At 37.8% G+C, this 20363-nt stretch overlaps 1 protein-coding gene across 6 annotated transcripts in view; it reads right to left on the reverse strand.

Moving 5' to 3' along the window:
* KDM4C (lysine demethylase 4C) overlaps positions 1-20363 on the reverse strand; it is a 426956-nt gene that overhangs the window by 330818 nt on the left and 75775 nt on the right. For all 6 annotated transcript variants that reach the window (XM_077774817.1, XM_077774795.1, XM_077774812.1 and 3 more), the window contains 2 exons: positions 16855-17048; positions 782-831 (listed from right to left, as the gene is read on the reverse strand). In XM_077774817.1, the coding sequence (XP_077630943.1) occupies positions 782-831; positions 16855-17048 (244 nt within the window). The remainder of the gene's footprint in view (positions 1-781; positions 832-16854; positions 17049-20363) is intronic.

Consider the following 20363-nt stretch of genomic DNA (forward strand, 5'->3'; position numbering starts at 1 on the left):
TATACCCTCATGCTTATCTGGTTATATTATCTTTATACTTCCATAAGAGCAACCCCACACCCAGGGTGCCAAATCAGGAGTCAGAAGGAGATTTAACACAACCCTTTGGTGAAATGATAGGACAACATGAAATACCTGCACCCTGAGATGCAGCATCAGTACTCTTTGGGATTTATCTCAACAGAGTAACTTAAAAAAAGAAAACAATAGGGGTGCCTGGGTGGCTCAGTCAGCTGAGTGTCCAACTTTAGCTCAGGTCAGTATCTCACGGTTCATGAGTTCGAGCCCCACATCAGGCTCTGTGCTGACAGCTGAAAGCCTGAAGCCTGCTTCAGATTCTGTGTCTCCCTCTCTCTCTTCACCCACCCCCCACCGCTCACACTTTGCACTCTGTCTCTCTCTCCCTCTCTCTAACATAAACACTTAAAATTTTAATAATAAAATAGGAAAAATATTATTAGCACAATGTTAAATAAGTTACATATATGTATATCTGTACTAAAAATTATATAAAAGAGAAAAAAAATTGGAAATAACCAAAATAGTTAAGTGCAATTACTTGATGAACTACTAAGCAGCCAACTAAAATAATCATGAAGACTATGCAACAGGAAAAAATATTCACACAGTAATGTGAATAAAATTTAATTGTTCAATTAGAAAAACATTAAAAAGTCATTAACTTAAAAAGAGTAAAACTAACAAAGTGAGATTCCACACTGTAAAGATACCTCAAAAACAAAGAATCTGTCTAGATGAAAAACATATAAAGCAAGTTTACCTTGAGCTAGTCTTTCAAGTCGTTTTCCATGTTCCGGGGGTATTGCATACCTAAAATTTTAAACATAAATAAAAATTTTAGGTTTATAACTGCTCTCAGTATCCTAAGATAATGTCATGTAAAACAAAAACAAAGAAAACAATGCCAAATTCCACTCAGACAAACTGAGATAAGAAAACCAATCACATAGTCATATCCCTTGGACACTAGACAGAAGAAAAATAAACTTATAAACCACCTATTTCAATACCCCAAGCTCATCATCCCAACTACATTTTACAAATTAGGGAACAAAGGCCCAAGGCCAGTAAACTACTTGGACAAGGGAGGCAGTTAGCCACAGAAAGGAGACCAAAACCTCTTTTCCAACACTCAAAGCACCCAGAAATCCAGGGCTATTTTTGGTTGTATGTTTTATGTTTTGCTGTTGGTTACTTTTGCCTTTGTTTTTAAGAAAACCTAGGTTGCTGTGCTTTTTTAAGCTTTCAAAAGGTTTTTATTGATATCAGGATAAAACACAAAATTATTATAGCAATATTCATACTTCCACCAATACTAAGAACATTATACTTTTCAAATAGATTTTTTAAAGTTTATTTATTTTTGAAGGGCTGGGAGAGAGTTAGGGACAGAGGATCTGAACCAGGCTCTGAGCTGACAGCAGAGAGTCTGATGCAGGGCTTGAAGTAACAAACTATGAAATCATGACCTAAGCCAAAGTCAGATGCTTACCCAACTGATCCATCCAGGTGCCCTCAAATAAATTTTAAATAAAAAATTACCAGCAAAAAGAAAGTACCGTTTATTGATTTTGTGACTTTTAAAATCTTGATTATAGAAAAAAAGTAGTCACCCTGTACAGAAATACTCATTGCTAGTTCCTGGTGTTTTCAAAAGTGAAATACTTAAACTTATTTACAGTGAACTTACAAATTTTAAACAATCTGAAAATTTATTATATAATCTTATAAGCACTTTAATGAGGAAATTTAAGGATATTAAAAATAAAGTTAAATGATTATTTCATGTTTTAAGTAAAAATGATATTCTTAAGACCTACATATGCTATGTTTACTAGCTCAATACATATGAAGTACAAGTTACTTTTTACTAAAATAATTTTTCTCATTTTACTTAACACCACACTTGGTTGCATTTAATGCCACTGATAACATATGCAAAATTTAATTGGATCTGATGTAACTAGGCAATTCTCTGAAAGAAAATTCAACCATACATCCTATTCCTTAAGGCACTGTTAGTGAAATTATTCCAACTGAATTGGGAAGATAAAACTTTAGCATAACTAAATGACAATCATCCAATTTATTTATAAACTGGCCACTTCTTACCAGTTTTCAATCCCCAGTTTACATCACCAAATATACCCAGAAAAGGGAAAAAAATTCTACATGTCCCAGACAAGAGGGCCATGTCCCCCATAACATTCATACACACACGTGCATGTGCACACACACACTTGCACACATGTAACAGGTATATACTTCTTGCCCACAAATGGCTAGACATGGGTGTAAATATACATCCAGATTTTCTTTTCTGAAAAATTGGCATCAAACTTAAAGTTCATTAATCTGATATTCAATCATCTATTCAAAGAAAACATATAAACATATATATATAAATATAATTATAAACGTAAGTATAAACATACATATAAGGATAATGAATATCTCTGACATAGTCTTTCAGCCCACACAACCCAAACAAAATCACATACCCAACATTCATGGTAAAGTCCTCTTCTAAAAGGATACTTATAAAACTTTTCTAGAAGCTAATCATCAGAAAGATTTTCTCCATATGCTACACATGTAACAAATCTTCAAATTGGACACATGACCATAACACACTAAGTGTGTCGCCTTGAAGCAGCTTGCTCTTTGAGCCACTAAGATGTAACTGAAGATTACAGGTGTGCTCCCCACATTCTTCCAAACTACACTCCACAGCATACTAACGTCATCTCTGCAAACTACAGCTGATGATGACAAAGCCCTGAACCATCTCAATGGCTGACTGTAACCTGAAGGACAGAAGCCAAACTCCTCTGGAGGGCATACAGGCCTGCTGCAATCTTGACAACTTTTCAGATGTTCCAATCAAACCTGATCTTTGGTTTTAACTAATCATTTGAAGCTCTTTCCAGTGTCCTTGCTATTTCACAACTCCACCATTTTCCATTCCCTATTTCTTAGCTTTACATGCCCTCAGTTTTGTCCAGTCAACAAAAACACTCCTTTTTCCAAGCTCACCCTGAGTCATCCAAGGGAGAGCCTCCCCTTCCCTCTTTTGCTGTATCAGCCATATGGAATACAGACCTCCACCATGGCACTCAGAATTTTTTTTTTTATTTTTATTTTTTTTACCTTTGTGCCTCCCTGCTCTTTTCTCAAGCTCCTTAGTGGTAAGTGTGAGTGTCTTTCCCCTAGAACAAAGCACTAGCTGAGCAGATGCTCAGTGTTTGCTGACTTTTGTCACTCTTAAGTGATGAATTATATTCCTGCTTCTGCAGGATAGAAGGTATGGAGGAGAGGAAGGATATGGGGAAAAGGAAAATACTCCCAGATTTTTCATTCCCATTCACCCTGGAATCCATTCCAACCTGAATCTTATTTTTATCACTCTTGACATAACTGCTTGGACAAAGGGTGCCATATTTTTTAGTCCTTACCTACGTGGTCCTCTCTGGAATTTTTTGCCATATCCTTGAAACACTCACTTTCCTTGGGTTTCACGATCTAACTCAATTCCAATGATTGTCTTCCTTCTGCTCTTGCCAAACTTCACAGTGACATTCTCCAGGACTCCGTATTTTAGTGCTTCCACATTTTTCCCTGAAAGAACCAACTTCACTCAAGGCTTCACAACCTTCCTTGTGGTGCTGAACCACATCTCCATTCCAAGCATCTCTTGAGCTCTGAACCGCTGAAACAAACCAGCTATTCAACAAATCCATTTAACAACCCGCAAATACAATTTGTCAAAAAGTTGAATCTTCCAACCTCTTCCTGACAGACCTGCTTCTCCTCCAGAGTTTTCCATCCATCCAACTTTCCAGAAATGTTGGAGTTGTCTGTAGTTGTACTCCCCTTATTTAATCAATCCCCAAGTTGTATCTGTTCTACCTTGTACCTGTTCAAGAGAGGTCTCATGAATCTCATGCATTTATTTCTCTAGCCCCACTGCTACCATCTTGATCCAGGCCACAATTCTCCATCATACACAGTACTGCTTCAACTCTTAAATGGTCACCCTGCCTCTGGCCTTACCCTCTCTAGTCTATGTAGCCCAATCAGAGCATATCATTTTCCTACCTGTTTAAAATCTATGTAGCAAAAGGAACTTGTGACTAAACAGAGACAAGCTGGAGGGCCCATATGCAGAGGGACTTACCATAGACCTCACTATGGCCTGGAAAAGTTCCTAGATGTTTCTATGAAAATATCCCATCACTTCAGAAGTTTAAACATACACAAGATGAAATTCATGACTTCTTCTTCCTTTAAAATGGTTCTCTCTCCAAGCATTCATAACTCCATTTTTCCTTAGCCTTCCAAACTAAGTCAACTCTTCCTGATTTCTCAATCTCTCTGCTCCCATTGCCAGTTACAAATCCTATGCGCTCTATACCCAAAACCCCGTATCTATCTCCCTTAGCATTGCATCAATTTCAACTTTGATTTGCCACCAACTAGACTATTATGATAATTAAACACTCTGCCTGAATCTCCCTGGGCAGCTAGAGTGCTCAAAACACTATCATAAGACCATTTAACCTCCTTGACCTCCACCGCAGCAACTTCTTGCTTAACACATCCCCAAAAGCAAGGGAATCAAGAGCAAAAATAAACGATTGGGACCTCANTTCAAGGACCTCCCACACATATAATTTAGCCCTAGCATTAAATATCAACAGTCTTCTCTAAGTTAGACTATAAATTATTCCAATTATTCCATGGGCTTTAACCCCACTCCTCACCTCAAACAGTTCCATCCATTCTACTTCAAATCCCAGCCTTCCAAGCCCAGATTCCATCTCCTCCTTGAAGCATTCACTGACCACTATAAATCTCAGCAATCTCACCCCTTCTGTCACCCCTTTCTCCCAGAGCCCTTCTGTTATATTTTTCATGTAGTATTTATCATCTACTACTTTCCAAAGCTACCTGCTATTCAGTGTGCATAATCACTTTTGACTGGATAGCCACTGAGTTCTATGAGAGAGAGAATGACTACACAACCTGGAAATTTTCACATGAATTATCCTAACATACCTTTTATAGTGACTACCCAGTTCATAGCCAGGCACTCTACTGTGTACTACACCATTGCCTGGTTATGCAGCTAATTCTTAATTCATTGAGGATAGGAATGTGTCTTGCCCTTCTTTGTATTCTTTGAAACCCACCAAATAAGATGCCTACCACTATATACCCTCAAGTACATACTGTTTTGTTGAAATTACTAATTGCTCACTTAACCTTTAGGACAGTGTTTTTGTTTGAGATATAATAAATACTGTCAACAATTCTGCTAATATAAAGAAACTATGAATTACTAATGAACTATGAACACACTAATTAGATATTTACCGGGTGATGTTTTATTTAAAATCAGAGTCTTTTATGAATTAAAAAAAACGCCCATCTAATTTGAAGGCCAAGGAAAACAGAATAATCCCTCTAAGCACATCTTTGGGTGGTTTACTCAAAGAAGAGACCTAAAGTAATGTTATCCTGATGGGTGTAATATAAACACGATCTTGAATGAATAATATCAGGCTGACATTTCAAACTACCAGTAAGTAAAGGTGTATTTTTCAAAATGTAGTAGATCCATTTCTCTGATTCAGGTTTTCTCTACGAAGTGGTCTACTATATTTCTCTTTTCAAGGTATGCTCAGTCCATTCGTCCATTAGAAGTGTTTATCAGCACTTCTCAAAGGGAAACTCCTACTTCACATCACTCCCTGAAAGTCTCCCTAATTTGGGAGGGAAGCCTGGGACTGTCACTAATGTGCTTACAAAGAAATGTTCTCAGCTACCCCACCCCACCCTGCCCATATCTTTGTCACTGTGCTGTCTGACATAGGTAACTGCTTGAGTTCTTCTATCAGTCTCACCAACAGGTGCTGTTGGCACCACATGCTGGTCCAGCTTCAGCCCACCCTGTAGCAACTAGGGAGGTCTTAACCAAGCTCCCAGCACAGAGGGAGAACCCTTCCAGGTCCATGCCATACTCAACCAGATCAGTCCTAAAACAAGACTGTTTTTTTTTTAAATGTTTTATTTATTTCTAGGAGAGAGAGAGACAGCATGAGCAGGGGAGGGTCAGAGAGAGAGGAAGTCACAGACTGAAACAGGCTCCAGGCTCTGAGCTGGCAGTCAGCACAGAGCCCGACGCGGGGCTCGAACCCATGAACTGCGAGATCATGACCTAAGCGAAAGTCGGACGCTTAACCGACTAAGCCACCCAGGCGCCCCAAAACAAGGCTGTTCTTTACTCCCTTCCCTTAACTGAGGCTGCATGTGAAGTAGCCCTTTCCTCTTCTTGTGTTTCCTCTTCTCTAAGTTTCTCTTACAGTCATCTCCCAAAAAGGATAAAGTTCACATCCCCAATGACTGTTTTCTGATAGACGAGTCTAAATTGACTCCCCACTTTGACTGGCATACATTTATGCACCTGACTTGTTAGCTATTAAAGTGTTGAAAACTCTGTGAAAAGAATAAGGACCAAGCAATACTATAACAGCTCATCACAGCTACCATTTATGGAACATTTTAACACACCAGACCATGTACTACAATCCTGTAATGCAAATTCTACTACTACCACCTCCATTTTACTGATGAGGAAACCAAGGCTTAGAGGGATTAATTTAATTGAGCAAGAAGAACAACAGAGCTGGCATCCAACCCCAGACTGATGGGACTCCAAACCCCAAGATGTGCTTTCCAGCCCTGTATTCCACTCCTGTTTCCTCACCAATTGCCACAAAGGAAGTGAGAGGGGCTGATAAGCCCCTCCCTCCCCAAGGACATACACAATGATCACTGCAATCACTAGAGGGTGATCCAACTTTAGGAAGAAAGTCTTATGCCTGCAACTACCAGACCAAAGTTCCAACATTTACACAGAATTATTCTCCCAGCTACCCTTCCTACCTTTATCACTTTTTTGGTAAATATTAATTTATTTTGGGAAGAACACAAGGTGGAGGGGGAGGGACAGAGGATGTGCTGTCTCTGCACTGACAGGCTGACAGCAGATGTGGGGCTCAAATTCACAAACCGTGAGATCATGACCTGAGCTGAAGTTGGACACTCAGCTGACTGAGTTACCCAGGTGCTCCATACCTTTATGACTGTTAAAACTCACAACTGAAACAAAAATATCACTAACCTCTCAAACCAAATTTACAGTATACACCAAGAAAAAAACAACAGCACTTTAAATAAAATGCAGATATAAAGAACAAAGCCATTAAACCAGTACAAAAGTTTTCCTGAGTTCTTGTTACACAAAACTTCATAAATCAAAAAGTAAAGTGCCTACCCATATTTCAAAACACTCAATCTTTTTTAAGTGCTTAATTTACAACATACTTTTTGATCAGGGCATATTCCTAACTGTGTCAAAAAGAAGACTGAACAACTATGTATTTTGTATGTGTGATTATGTTACATTTTCACATTACTGATGATGTTAACAAGTTTTAATATCTGTGCATTTATTAAAGTTTAAGCACTCATATTTTAAAAGTATAAAGTCTCATTAGTTAACTGTGGAAAAGAGAGGATTGCTAACTTCATTTTCAGTTCATAAAAACAGATGAATGTGAGAAACAGAACATAGAACTATAAGGGCTGGTGTGGTAGGTGCCCCCTTCCAGATGAGGCCCTCACTGCATTCACTAAAGGAAGCCTCTGTGATCACCGCACTCACAATCACCCAAAGTCATACTCCCTCTCCCAACATCATGGCCTCTAGAATGGGAGGCAGTGGCAGCCCACATCCAATGAGTGATCCATATGTGAATATAAAAGCCAGATTCTCTTGCCTCAATGTGGGGTAATTCGGAAGAAGCCTGACAGCTCCAGCTGTCTGTGGGATCTGCCATCCCTCCCCCTCTACGCAGTTACTCCCCCTTCTGGGCAGTCCTTGCCTTCCGTCCCCACTATAGGTGTTATCACAGACACCTCTAGCACACAAATCTATGTTTCAGAGTGGGCTTCCTGAGCAACCTGAGTTACAATGAATGTATTTGTAAGGAGGTGTCACTAACAATGAGGCATCTAAAAGTATGGCCTAGAGAACATGGTATTTGAGCTGAGGCCCTACAAGACCAGGAAAAAAGCCCCAAAGCAAAGGAACTGAGCCAGAGCTCAGGACCACTCTTATGCTATCTTATGGCCCATCTCCTAACAGAACAATTAGGTGAAAAAGAGAAATTCTACCAGCCACATCNAGTGAATAACAGAGTATTAAAAATATAAGCAGTTCTTTTTCATCTGGGATTCAAAATATTGTTCAGTGCCCATATACATGTAAATTAATATCCTGAGCAACCATAAAACTCAAGTTATTTTTTGCCTGAAATCCTTACAAAAGCAATAAGTGCACAAAACTTGATTTTCAAGAAAGAATATATTTTGTATTACTTAATCCATTAAATATTTTCTGTGTACTACACAATACTAACATTTTTTCCCTGAAAAGTACTATTGTTAGTTGATATCAAATACAGGCCACATAAAAGAAGTCTTCTCCTTAATACTCTCTGAAATACTGGGGTGTCTGGGTGGCTCAGTCAGGTGAGTGCCCAACTTCGGCTCAGATCATGATCTCGTGGTTCATGAGTTCCGAGCCCCATGTTGGGCTCCATGATGACAGCTTGGAGCCTCTGGCCTGCTTTGGATGCTGTCTCTCTCTCTCTCTCTCTGCCCCTCCTCCCCCCCTCAAAAATAAATAAACATTAAAAAAAATTTTTTTAATAATCTTCAAAATATTCAACAGATAACACAATCAGCAATAAATTTTTTAGTACTAGAGGATCAAATGACTGACTTTCAAATTGTTTTCTATGCCCGCTCTCACCCCCCATCCTGGGCCCAGTGTTTCCATATGAAAGTGCTTCAAGGAAGAAGTTACTGAAGGAGACTGTCCCACCAAATGTCCCACCTCACATTTCAGCCAGGTCAGCTCTTCCTTTATTTTCAGTTTTATATACTGACCTTCTAAAGAAACTTCATTTACATAAAGTCTGAAAACCTTTGTGCTTTTTTTAAAAAGTTTATTTTACTTATTTTGAGAGAGAGAGGGAGAGAGTACATGTCTACGTGAGTAGAGGAGGGGGAGAGAAAAAGAGGGAGGGATAGAATCCCAAGTAGGCTCCACAATGTCAGCACAGAGCCCGATACAAGGATCAGGCCCACAAATCTGTGAGATCATGACCTGAGCTGAAATCAAAAGTAGGACACTTACCCAACTGAGCCACCCAGGTGCCCCTGAAAACCTCTGTGCTTTCTTGAAGTAATTAGCATGGTTCCTGGCACACATAAAAGGCCTTCACTGAATGGAATAGAGTCACCAAAACCAAAACATACTTCACCACCCTAGTCAAGCCCTCCTCCTTAAAAAGTAAGCTTACAAAGAATGAATACATTTGAGATCACAGAAGACACAAATCTATTTGCAAGCCTATCTGTAGATGTATAATTACACACACATTTGTACACACACACATAATTTTCCTATATGCTCAAGTCAAAGAATAATTTTTGCAAAACAAATATTTTCTACAAAGTACTATCTAAACAGTAAGATTAAAACCATCTGAAAAGGAGGGAAGAAATATGGGGGAAAATATAAGCTAGGCAAAGTAATTATTGAACTACAACATTTGCATGGTAATTTGCAAAACTTACAGCACTCATGTTTGTTTTCCATGAACTACAAAGTAAATAAATTTGCTATTTAAAATAGTCTGATTTTTCCCTGAGAGTTATGAATTTGATTCAGCAATTTTTTTTCATTGAAGAAGTTTCTCTGGTTCTTGTAGGTGACGATGATAGCCTTAAGTGAAAGTATCAACAATAAGATGCATCCTGGAGGAATTTACAAGCCCCTGCTATGTCTTCCAGGTATACCAAGAGTATTTAATATAAGTTTCAGAGTTCCTGTATGAGAATACACACTTACGGATCAGTTAGTAAAAAGGCATTACATTGCTCAATGAAAACAGTGAGATTTGCTTTGAAAATTGCAAACACCAGACCTCACAGATACTTCTTTTAGGGAACTCTGCTGAGCAGGCATCTATGAGACTCAATATATGGACCACACGCATGTGTATGTGTGCCTGTACAATAGTGTTTATCCCCAATCAAGCTCAGGTCTAAGTAATCTATAATCCATTTCATCAATAATAATTTTGATACCACTTATCATTGTACCCTTTTCTTCCAACTAATATAACCAGTAGCTGAGTACAAAATGAACACTATACTTTTTAAGTATATTTCCAATTTCTTATACCTTTTTTAATAATACCTTAAAAACTATGCATCCATATGCCTAAAAATGATCAGAATAACTTATGCAGTTAATTTCATTAATACTTGGATAAAGTATTTATACAAGTCTATTTTTCCTATTTAGAAGGCAATTTTCCCCAGGAATAGTAATTACAACCAGAAACAAACTACTTTGTTTGTTTGAATCTGACACTTCTTAATGCTGCATGCTATTTTTACAGAATCTCACAGTTGAATAAAATTTAACCAAGTCCAAAATACTAAACAAACTACCAACAGTATTTTTTCCATACAAACCATCAAAAGGATACAGCTATCACCATCGCCCAATTAGTCTTAACATTTACAATTAGAATATATTAATGAGTCTAAACTTAAATGGACAAGTAGGAATTAATACAACGGATAGCTAATTCAACGTATCATTAAATGTTATCAGGCTATCCAATCCCTAAAGCAATGTTCTGTACTAGGTGTTTAAAGAAAAACTCTCAATAAGAAATTCCTCCATAAAACTGTTTATTTAACAAATATCGAATACCTACATATGCCACGATCATGCCAGATACTGTGCCAGGCAAGGGATATGTGCTAGTGAACAAAACTAACAAGGCTTCTTGCTCTAGGAGCTCACACTTTGATGGAGAAGATATATATTAAACATGCATAGATCAATTTAACACCAACTTGTTTGTTGTTTTAAAAAAGTAAGATTTGAGGGCGTCTGGGTGGCTCAGTCAGTTAAGCACACGCTCAGAGGTCATGATCTCATGGTTCATGGGTTCGAGCCCCGCGCCGGGCTCTGTTCTGACAGCTAGCTCAGAGCCTGTTTCAGATTCTGTGTCTCCCTCTCTCTCTGACCCTCCCCTGTTCATGATGTCTCTCTCTCTCTCTCTCAGAAATATAATATTTAAAAAATAAAAAAGATTTGAATTCTAAAATTCAAAAATAATCAAATACTTATTTTTAAGTAAACAGCTTCTCCTCTAACCCAGAAAGAAAGGAAGAGGAAAGGGGCGCCTGGGTGGCTTAGTCGGTTAAGCATCCGACTTTCACTTAGGTCATGATCTCGCAGTTCGTGGGTTCAAGCCCCGCGTCAGGCTCTGTGCTGACTGCCAGCTCAGAGCCTGGAGCCTATTTCAGAGTCTGTATCTCCCTCTCTCTCTGACCCTCCCCTGCTCACGCTGTCTCTCTCTCTCTCTCTCTCTCTCTCTCTCTCCTAGAAATAAATAAAAATATAAAAAAAAAAAAGAAAGGAAGAGGAAAAAGAGCAAGGGGTAAAGATGATACGGACAGGAGTGAATGGAGAGAGGGAAAGATGCAGAGAATAGCTAAGACTAAAAACCAATGCAAGCATCTGATCTTTGGATTAAGCCATGCTTCTAGCTTACCCCAACCATATACACTTGCAAATATCCTTTTGCTTAAACTAGGTGTATGTCATTTAGAACCAGAAATCCTTACTAATACAAGATCTATGAGGTCTTATATATAAGACATGCAATATGTATTTATTAACTAAAATGTATGAAATGTTCTTGATAGAACACTTAGGATATATCAGGAGCCATGGTACATGCTTTGTGCATTGTATTTCATTTCATCCACACAAGTACCTTATAACCATCTGAGCATTTTAAAAGAGGAAATTGAGGCATGGAAGTTATATAATAGTAGCCGAGGTCACATGCTCAGTAAAAAGTAATGCCAGAACCCAAATCACAAGACTCGGGTACAAAACCCATGCTCTTTAATACCACACAACACTGAACAAATAATCTAATGAAAAAGCATCAAACTAAATTTGTATCTATCTTGAATGATCCAACACTTTTTCTTTTTTTATTTTCTTTAACATTTATTCATTTTTGAAAGAGAGAAAGCACAAGCAAGGGAGAGACACAGAGAGAGGAAGACACAGGATTTGAAGCAGGCTCCAGGCTGCTTGAGCAATCATTACAGAGCTTGATGGGGACCTCAAACCCACAAACCATGAGATCATGACCTAAGCCAAAGTCAGATGCTTAACCAACTGAGCCACCCAGGTGCCCCAATCTGACACTTCTTAATGCTGCATCCTATTTTTACAGAATCTCACAGTTGAATAAAATTTAGCCAAGTCCAAAATTCTAAAGCCCATTCTTAAATTTGCTAAGAATATGCAAGAGAAACTTCTTTCCTGATTTTAGACCTTTTCAGAACTTAAGACGTCCTTTCAAAACTCATTTCTCATTTTTTATAGAGTAAATCCAAGAGTATCATATTCACTTTGTTTGGACACAATCTCCAGAAAAAGGATTCAAGGTACCATCCAAATTCTATATCCCACAGTAATTAACACTATCACACATAACAACTGAAAGGGAAAATTATATTTTACTTATCCTCAGAACCTCTATTATATATAGACACATCATGCCAAGTTCAGGCTTTGAGTCATTATTATGACCAAAAAAATGATTTCTTTTCATAATGTTATTAAAATAATAGTAATTGAAAATATTTGTATAGTACTTTACAGTTTACAAAACACTTTTACACAAAGTATATCCCTGAACTCTCCTAGCAATCCTATAAAGAGACAGAGAATAAATCATTCCTCTGTTCAGCAGCAAAAGAAACTCATGATGAAAGAAGTAACAGTGATTTTCCCTAAGTCATTCAGCTGAGATTTTAAAATAGGTCTTCTGTCTCCAAAGTCAGTGCTCACTCCGAGAAAATAAATACTGTACCACTAACTGCTAAAGCAGTTTTCTATCCACTTATTTAAAACATTATTTCTCCCTTAAACCTTTATGCCAAAAATGTTTAAATAAATCATCACCTCCTCTAGTCTCTTCAGTATAGCCCCATGTTCATGAACACTTACTGGCCAAAATCTGCCACATTCAGTGCCCAGTGAAGTATGTCAGAGGGCTTCCATCTGGAGCTGTGCATAACTACAGCTACCCAGAAATCTCAGGAAACTGAGTATTCTTAATAGTTACACTTTAGACAAAAATCTTTATAAAATATTCTATATATTTCCTTGTCTGTCCCTAAACAGATTGTTGTAAAACAACTTAACACTCTCCTGATTCAAACAAGAATTACAGAGCCTCAGTCCTATGTTAAGTCCTATGTTAAGGTCCTGTGTTAAGTGCTGATGATTCAAAGGCAAACAGACATAGACCCCAACTTCAAGGCAGACACAGAAAAGGGTGAGGAGGCAGTCAGAAGCACATGAAAAGTGAAAAAACAGGTATCTGAAGTAGGGGCAGCACATGGTCCAGAAAGCCTTCAGGCAAAAACTAAGGAATACACAGGCAGGAGACAGCAGAGACCAGTGTAGACACGGAATTAAGGAGGGAGCCTTAGGCAGTTTTGCAATAATCATTTCCAAAACTTGATGCCTGCAGGTAGAAAAGAATAAGGAGGAGGGAAAGGAGGAGAAGGGCAAGGAGGAAAAGAAGTGGTAAGAGCAGGGGCAGGGGAGGTGGAGAGAAATGGGGAGGAGGGAGAAAGAGGAGGAAGGAGAGAAGGAGGGACAGAAGAAGGAGGGGAGAGGAGAAGTAGCAGTAGAAGGGGGAGGAGTAGGAGGAGTAGAAGTAGTAGTAGTAGTAGTAATAGTAGTAGTAGTAGTAGTAGTAGTAGTAGTAGTAGTTCAAGTTGAAGTTCAACACCAGCCTATAAGGATAGAAGAAGGAAGACACATTGTTTAGGTCAGAGAAGTCAAGCCCAAGTGTGGGCACCCCCTGGACAAAAGTAAAGGCAACCATCCCACATAAAACTCAACAAGGAGAAGACAAAAGAAAGGAACCAGTACAGGTACTCATATGTACATAGAGAACTTGACGTCACCTTCTCATCTTCTCATTACATAGACAGAGTAAGTAAAAATATTCCCATGGTTCTGATCACCAATCACAGAATAAGACCATTAGAGATCATCATGATTAACCTTGTCATTTTGTGGGTGAGTAAATTGAGGCCCAAAGAAGTACAGTTATTTGGCCAAAGCCACAAATGTTAGCAGCAGAATAAGGACTAGAGTCCAGATTGCTGGTTTCTTGAGTCTAAATTCTGCCAACAGACACTGTCCACCTCCCAATATTTACATTAATTTGTACTGTTTCTACCATCTTTCAAAACCCACTTAAAATATATTTTGATGAGTACAAAAATGAATTTTAATGATAACAGAATTTACCTCAAAATTATTTATGCTGAACTAATATAATCTTTCCTAAATCTATTGGGAAATATCCTTAGTCATTTATATCATTCTTTTCCTACAGTAGTTATCTTAGAAAATGGAATGTAGATTAGCAGTCATAACTCACTGAGGTGTTTTATTATTTTATCATTATAAATAATAGTCAAGGTTAAAGATAATAGTGATATTATAAATCTACCATTAATGCATATAATGGAATCTATATGTCTATAATAACTAATAGAGTAATTAACTACAGAAAATATAGATGTTAGCAGAAAGAAATCTTTGAAAATGGGCATAATTATTCTCACTCATGAACAGTGGTATTCTTTCAAAGACACAGGACTCTAGAAGCAGTCTTCTCTCTAACCAGAATACTCTCCCCTAAATGATCTTTAGGAGATAACATAATCCTGTTCCCAAGGCAGCATGGATATGGGGAGTGGGGGAGGGGGATCATCTTTCTTGAAAAATAAGCAGAGATATCATCTAAACTCCTCTAATACTAAAATCTCAAATTATTGTTCCAGGTAGTCTCATTAACTGATTTCTAAAATACCTCCAGAAAAGTTTTGTTACTAATTTTTCAGATTTTTAAGGAAAATATATAGTACATTGTTGCCTATACATTAGATTGTACCAACATGTTGAATTTATCCATTTCATTTAATTTGGTTCACATTAAAAGTGAATGTCATAAAGAGCACAGAGGTAATATGCAGCTGAGAAACAACCCAAATGCCTATGGATTTCGTAAAATATCTCTCCAAGTCCTTTAAAGCTAAGTCCCCAAAGTACTAAAGGATGATATTTTAAGAGACATTACAGCGATGTTGAAGAAATATGACAGAGACCCTCAGGACCTAAAGCATGTGCTCAAAACCGGCCCTCAGGAAACACCTATGTCATGAATAGTCCCATCATACCATTCTGTCACAAAAGCCTCTCTGAGTCCTAGACCACCTACTAAAAATGTTTTCTTTTGATTTATTGCATTAAGAGAGCAGAATGCCAAGAATTTATCAAGTGAAATGTGCAAGTAAAAACCCTTTAAAAGAAGTTAAACTGCCTCCCTCTAACTTTTTTTAGATCACAAAACTACACAGCAAATCAGAACTGCCTGGATTTTTCTTGTATGTCCTAAGAACTTTCCTCTTCCACCTAAAATTTGCCTTCCAAATATATGTCATTTTTGATCACTAGGAACTTCTGCTATATTTGAATTTTTGGAGAAAGCTCACAACTTCACATCTCACCAAATGATAAAACCTAAAGGCAAGTAATAATGGCAAAATGGGGGTGGAGATTATCCCCAAATTAATACATCTCTATACTAAATCAACAGGAGAACTTGGAAAGAGACCATTATCTTTAACTTGGAGGCTAGAAAGCTAGTGGCCTGACAAAAACACCTGAGCATCCTATCATATTCACATCCATCAGAAACATTCTTTCCAGGGTGCCTGGGTGGCTCAGTCGGTTAAGCGACCGACTTCGACTCAGGTCATGATCTCATGGTTAGTGAGTTCAAGCCCCTCATCGGGCTTTCTCTGACCCTCTACTGCTCATGCTGCCTCTCTCTCTCAGAAATAAATAAAACATTAAAAAATTTAAAATAAAAATAAATTCCCCTAAGGCTAAAACCCACACACAAAAAGTTCAAAACATGAAATTGGATATGCAAAAAAGATACCAGGGTGACTGACTAATGATTACATATGTGTACTACATGATATATTTTACAAAGCGGTACATCTTAAGTCATTGCTCAGAAAGATGAGGAAAGAGGCTCACAAACACAGGAAACTGCTATTTCCTTAACTATTATATAGTTAAGAACACATATTAACAATAACATTATTATTCCTTTCCCCAAGCCCATCACCCAAAGAGTGATGATAGGCCTCCTGATTCATCCCTCCTATCCTAAATTTAGAAGAGGCTGGACCAGAAGATCATTAAGATTACCAGATACTCCACATCCATGAGGTCAACTTTCACTCTTAACTATTTTCTGCATACTTTCCAACAAATGCTCAAAAAAATAATAATGCCTAACAAATTCAAGACCACAGAATCTATCAACCCATGGCCCACAAAATGGTATGCAAGCCACTTTAGATATACAACTCACCACTAGCTTTATGGTTTTGAGCAAAACCATGGGCAGAGTAGAAAATAATCAATTATTACACTCAAAAACTTTCACCTCATGTAAATCTGAATTCACCAAAGTGAAAAAATCCTCTTCAGTAGGTTCATATTGCCCAAATTTCAAAACTCCTAAGCAAATGAATATTAAACATGAAACTTGCCAAGACTTGGGCTCTCCAAAGTGGAGATAATTAATGCTGTAGAGGTCCATATCCTCGGTGTGCCACGCAAATGTGGTTTTCCACATGCCAAAATAGAGATAAGGGGTGTTTACACCCTCAATAGAAATACCGCACTCTTCCTCAACCACATCCAAGACTGTATTTAGGCGAGCTATGTTCCATTCATCCACACCCTGGAACCAGAAGAAAGAGAAAAAAAAAAATCAAATAAAATGTTAATAAAAATAACATTTACTAATCAAACTGTCATGTGCCAAAATTATTACTGAGATGAAAAATAAAGCAATTATTCAGGTAATATATATTATGTACATATAGGTATATGTATATGATATATATATATTATGTATATATGTATATGATATATGTGTATATCAATTATTAATGATCCAAGATTGCTACTAGCATAATGTGGTCCTATATGAACATTAGCATGAAAGCATACCAAAAAACTTCCTGATTCCAAATGGAAATATTAGTTAAGCCTTCACCCCTCAGTTGTTGTTAGCAAAAAATCATTGATTCAAAGACTATGATCTGAAGTGTGCTTTCCATCTTTGGCATACCTTTTCTTTGAAGGTGGGGGTAGTTTTCCGCTTTTAAAATTTTTTGTTTATTTGCACATTAGCTTAGAAGTCACATTCAATATCAGACATCATCTCAAGATACCAATGGTAAAATATATCTTCTACCTTCCCACTCTCATCCCTATGCATTTCAACTTTAGCATGTGATACATCATTTCCTAAAAATTCCACTCTAATTATGGGAAAAATTCTTAGTACTCTTCTAAACCACAGATCATTGTGCTTTTATTGCTCCTTCAACTAAATATTAACTTGTCTGTTGATGGGATATTTTGAATATAGAATAACTAATTAAAAAATCCTTGGGGCAGGGATAAAGAAATGCTGATGCATAGGAGCACATGTACCCCAGTGTTCATAGCAGCACTCTCAACAATAGCTAAAACATGGAAAGAGCCTAAGTGTCCATCAACGGACGAATGGATCAANTACCAATAAGGTCTTTTCCAATGACTATGTCAAAGACCACACAGATTTCCCTTATCCACTAAAAACTTTCAGGGTTGTTCTGTTTTAATTTGGTCTCTAGATGATTCTCTAATCAGTGTACTAATATTACTTCCTCAAGCCTTTGGGTTAGGAAAATTATTGATGCAGCAGTTAATGAAGCTCTGCCTCAGGTAACATAATTAAAAGTCCCAGGGGAAATAATTTAATTCCCAAATTCCCCTAAGCAGCCACTCAATCTACAACTTAAATCCCACAGTGGGAAGTCTGCTATTTGGAAACTGGTCAAAATAAGTATCTTTTTAGAGAAAATCCTAGGTTCCAACTTATGAGACCTCATAAAAATTAAATCTGATTCTATAAAATGTTTTATCTCACTCTATTTATAGTAATGCAGCCTCTTAACTCTAGTCCAATCATACCTCAGTCCAATCATTCTAATAATAGAGTCCTATTTGAAAGTCATTACTGAGGCAATGAATCTAAAGTAATAAATGAGCACCATATTATAGGAATCATTTTAAACTGAATGAGCTTGTGATTTAGGAACAAACTATTTCTCTGAAATTCCTACATTTGGAGAATCCTTATCTTTATTTCTGACTGACATCATCTTTAAGAAATAACTAAGGCTGAATCTCTTGGCATCCCTCGACATGCAGGTCTGAGAGGGAAGGTAGAAAAGAAAGACCCAGTTTTTGGTTCCAGCTCTGCCACTAACCAAGGTAAAAATCACTGAGATTTCCTGAGCTTCCAGTCTTTCTACAAGAAAACATGAGAGCTGCAGCACTTCCCAGAGTTGCTCAGAGTACTGGTCTAATGGACACAAAAGCTTTGGGAATAACACTTATTTCTTAGAACCTAAGAAATAAATACCTCCACTATTCTCTAGTAAATCTTATGGGAAAGCCTCCAAAACAACAAGGAGACAAGTGATAATACAGTCCTGTGGAATTCACTACTGGTTCTTTCCATTAGTGGGCAAATAACATGTTTGCAAACATGTTATTTACCTGGGTAAAGGCCACGGTTTCCATGATGCTGAAACCTAATTTCTTTTTCTAAAATAAAAAGTCATATCATTTCAATTAAAGAAGTTATTAAAATATTAAGAGCAATTGGTATAATGGAGACTAAAAATAAATCTAATTGCTTCAAAATTCCTTCTCCAATTTGTATTCTCTACTGTTGACTGAACTAACTGCCACCAGGGGCAGGCTCTGCTGAAACACATAAGAGCCCAGGTCTCCCTCCCAGATTTAGACAAGGAGTACTCCTAGGCTGTCATTTAGATGAAGTGTTGCACCATACTCTACCCCATTACACAGCACATACATAGACACTATACCTATTCAAAACAATCCTGTAAAATAGGTTACAGTATACCCAAATGAGCAAATGGAAAAAGTAATACTCCTAGCTAGTAGTGGGTGGCAAAGATAAACCTAAATCTGACCCCTGAGCCATCATTTCTAAACTCTATGCTTCCAGTTCTGATCATCTTAAAATACAAGGTATCATCCCCTTCTCTCAGCCTCCTCAACAAAGATCCAAGGAGCTAAAATTCAGGATAGGCAAACATAGAAAGCTCCCACATTCTTCCCACCCACGGTAGAGCCATCCTACACAAACACTAGTAAAGCTTAAAATGCAGGCCTGCTTTACTTGTGGGAGTGATAACAACTCATTTAGTGTAAAAGCAGTCTTCAGAAAATCCCTAGCTACAAACAAGCCCCACAATAACACGTCAAAATTTGCCCAACTTACAAAGCTTACAGTCATTGAATCTTAGCAGAAAGTCTGCACACCAGCCCAAGTTCATAGACAAATACCTCTTCCTAGATTCCATGCCTCTCAAAAAAAGCTCTACACACAATGTTCAGCAGGTGCTTGAGCAATATTTGTCATTCACCTGACCTCCAGTGGGGCAGATGTTTCCTGCCGGATCCCCAATCCCTCCACTCCAGTCACTCAGTTGGCATTCTGGGCCTCTCTTGCTCCGTTTGTCTTCTTACCCTGTGTCTGTCATGTTTTCTAAAATAATCACCATATGGCCCTTGTTCTCCAAAATTAGTCCTAAATCATTAACCTGGTACTCTCTCACTTAGGGCTTTCCACATCTTCGTTGCCATCACTCTAACATTCTATTCTCAAAATTGTCAACATCCAACCACATGTTTCTCTCCCCACCCACCCATCTCCTGCCATTATCCCCAGCACCTTCAATATTATCCCAAAGGGGCTGCTCTCCAAACAATGTTATGAGCCCCCAATCTCTCTCCTGAGTTTCAGTGGCACATACCCCACTCTAAGGTGGACTCACAAAGCGCAACAAAAATTCTGAAATGTAAGAATTACAAGGAGAAAATATCATTTCATTCAAAAATCCAACTATTAAAAGAGGATCCACCACCTAGAAGCTATAAGACTCTGAGAAAATACTGAAAGAATTGT

The sequence above is a fragment of the Crocuta crocuta genome, unplaced genomic scaffold (genome assembly GCF_008692635.1).
Source record: "Crocuta crocuta isolate KB4526 unplaced genomic scaffold, BGI_CrCroc_1.0 scaffold251, whole genome shotgun sequence".
NCBI lineage: Eukaryota > Metazoa > Chordata > Mammalia > Carnivora > Hyaenidae > Crocuta > Crocuta crocuta.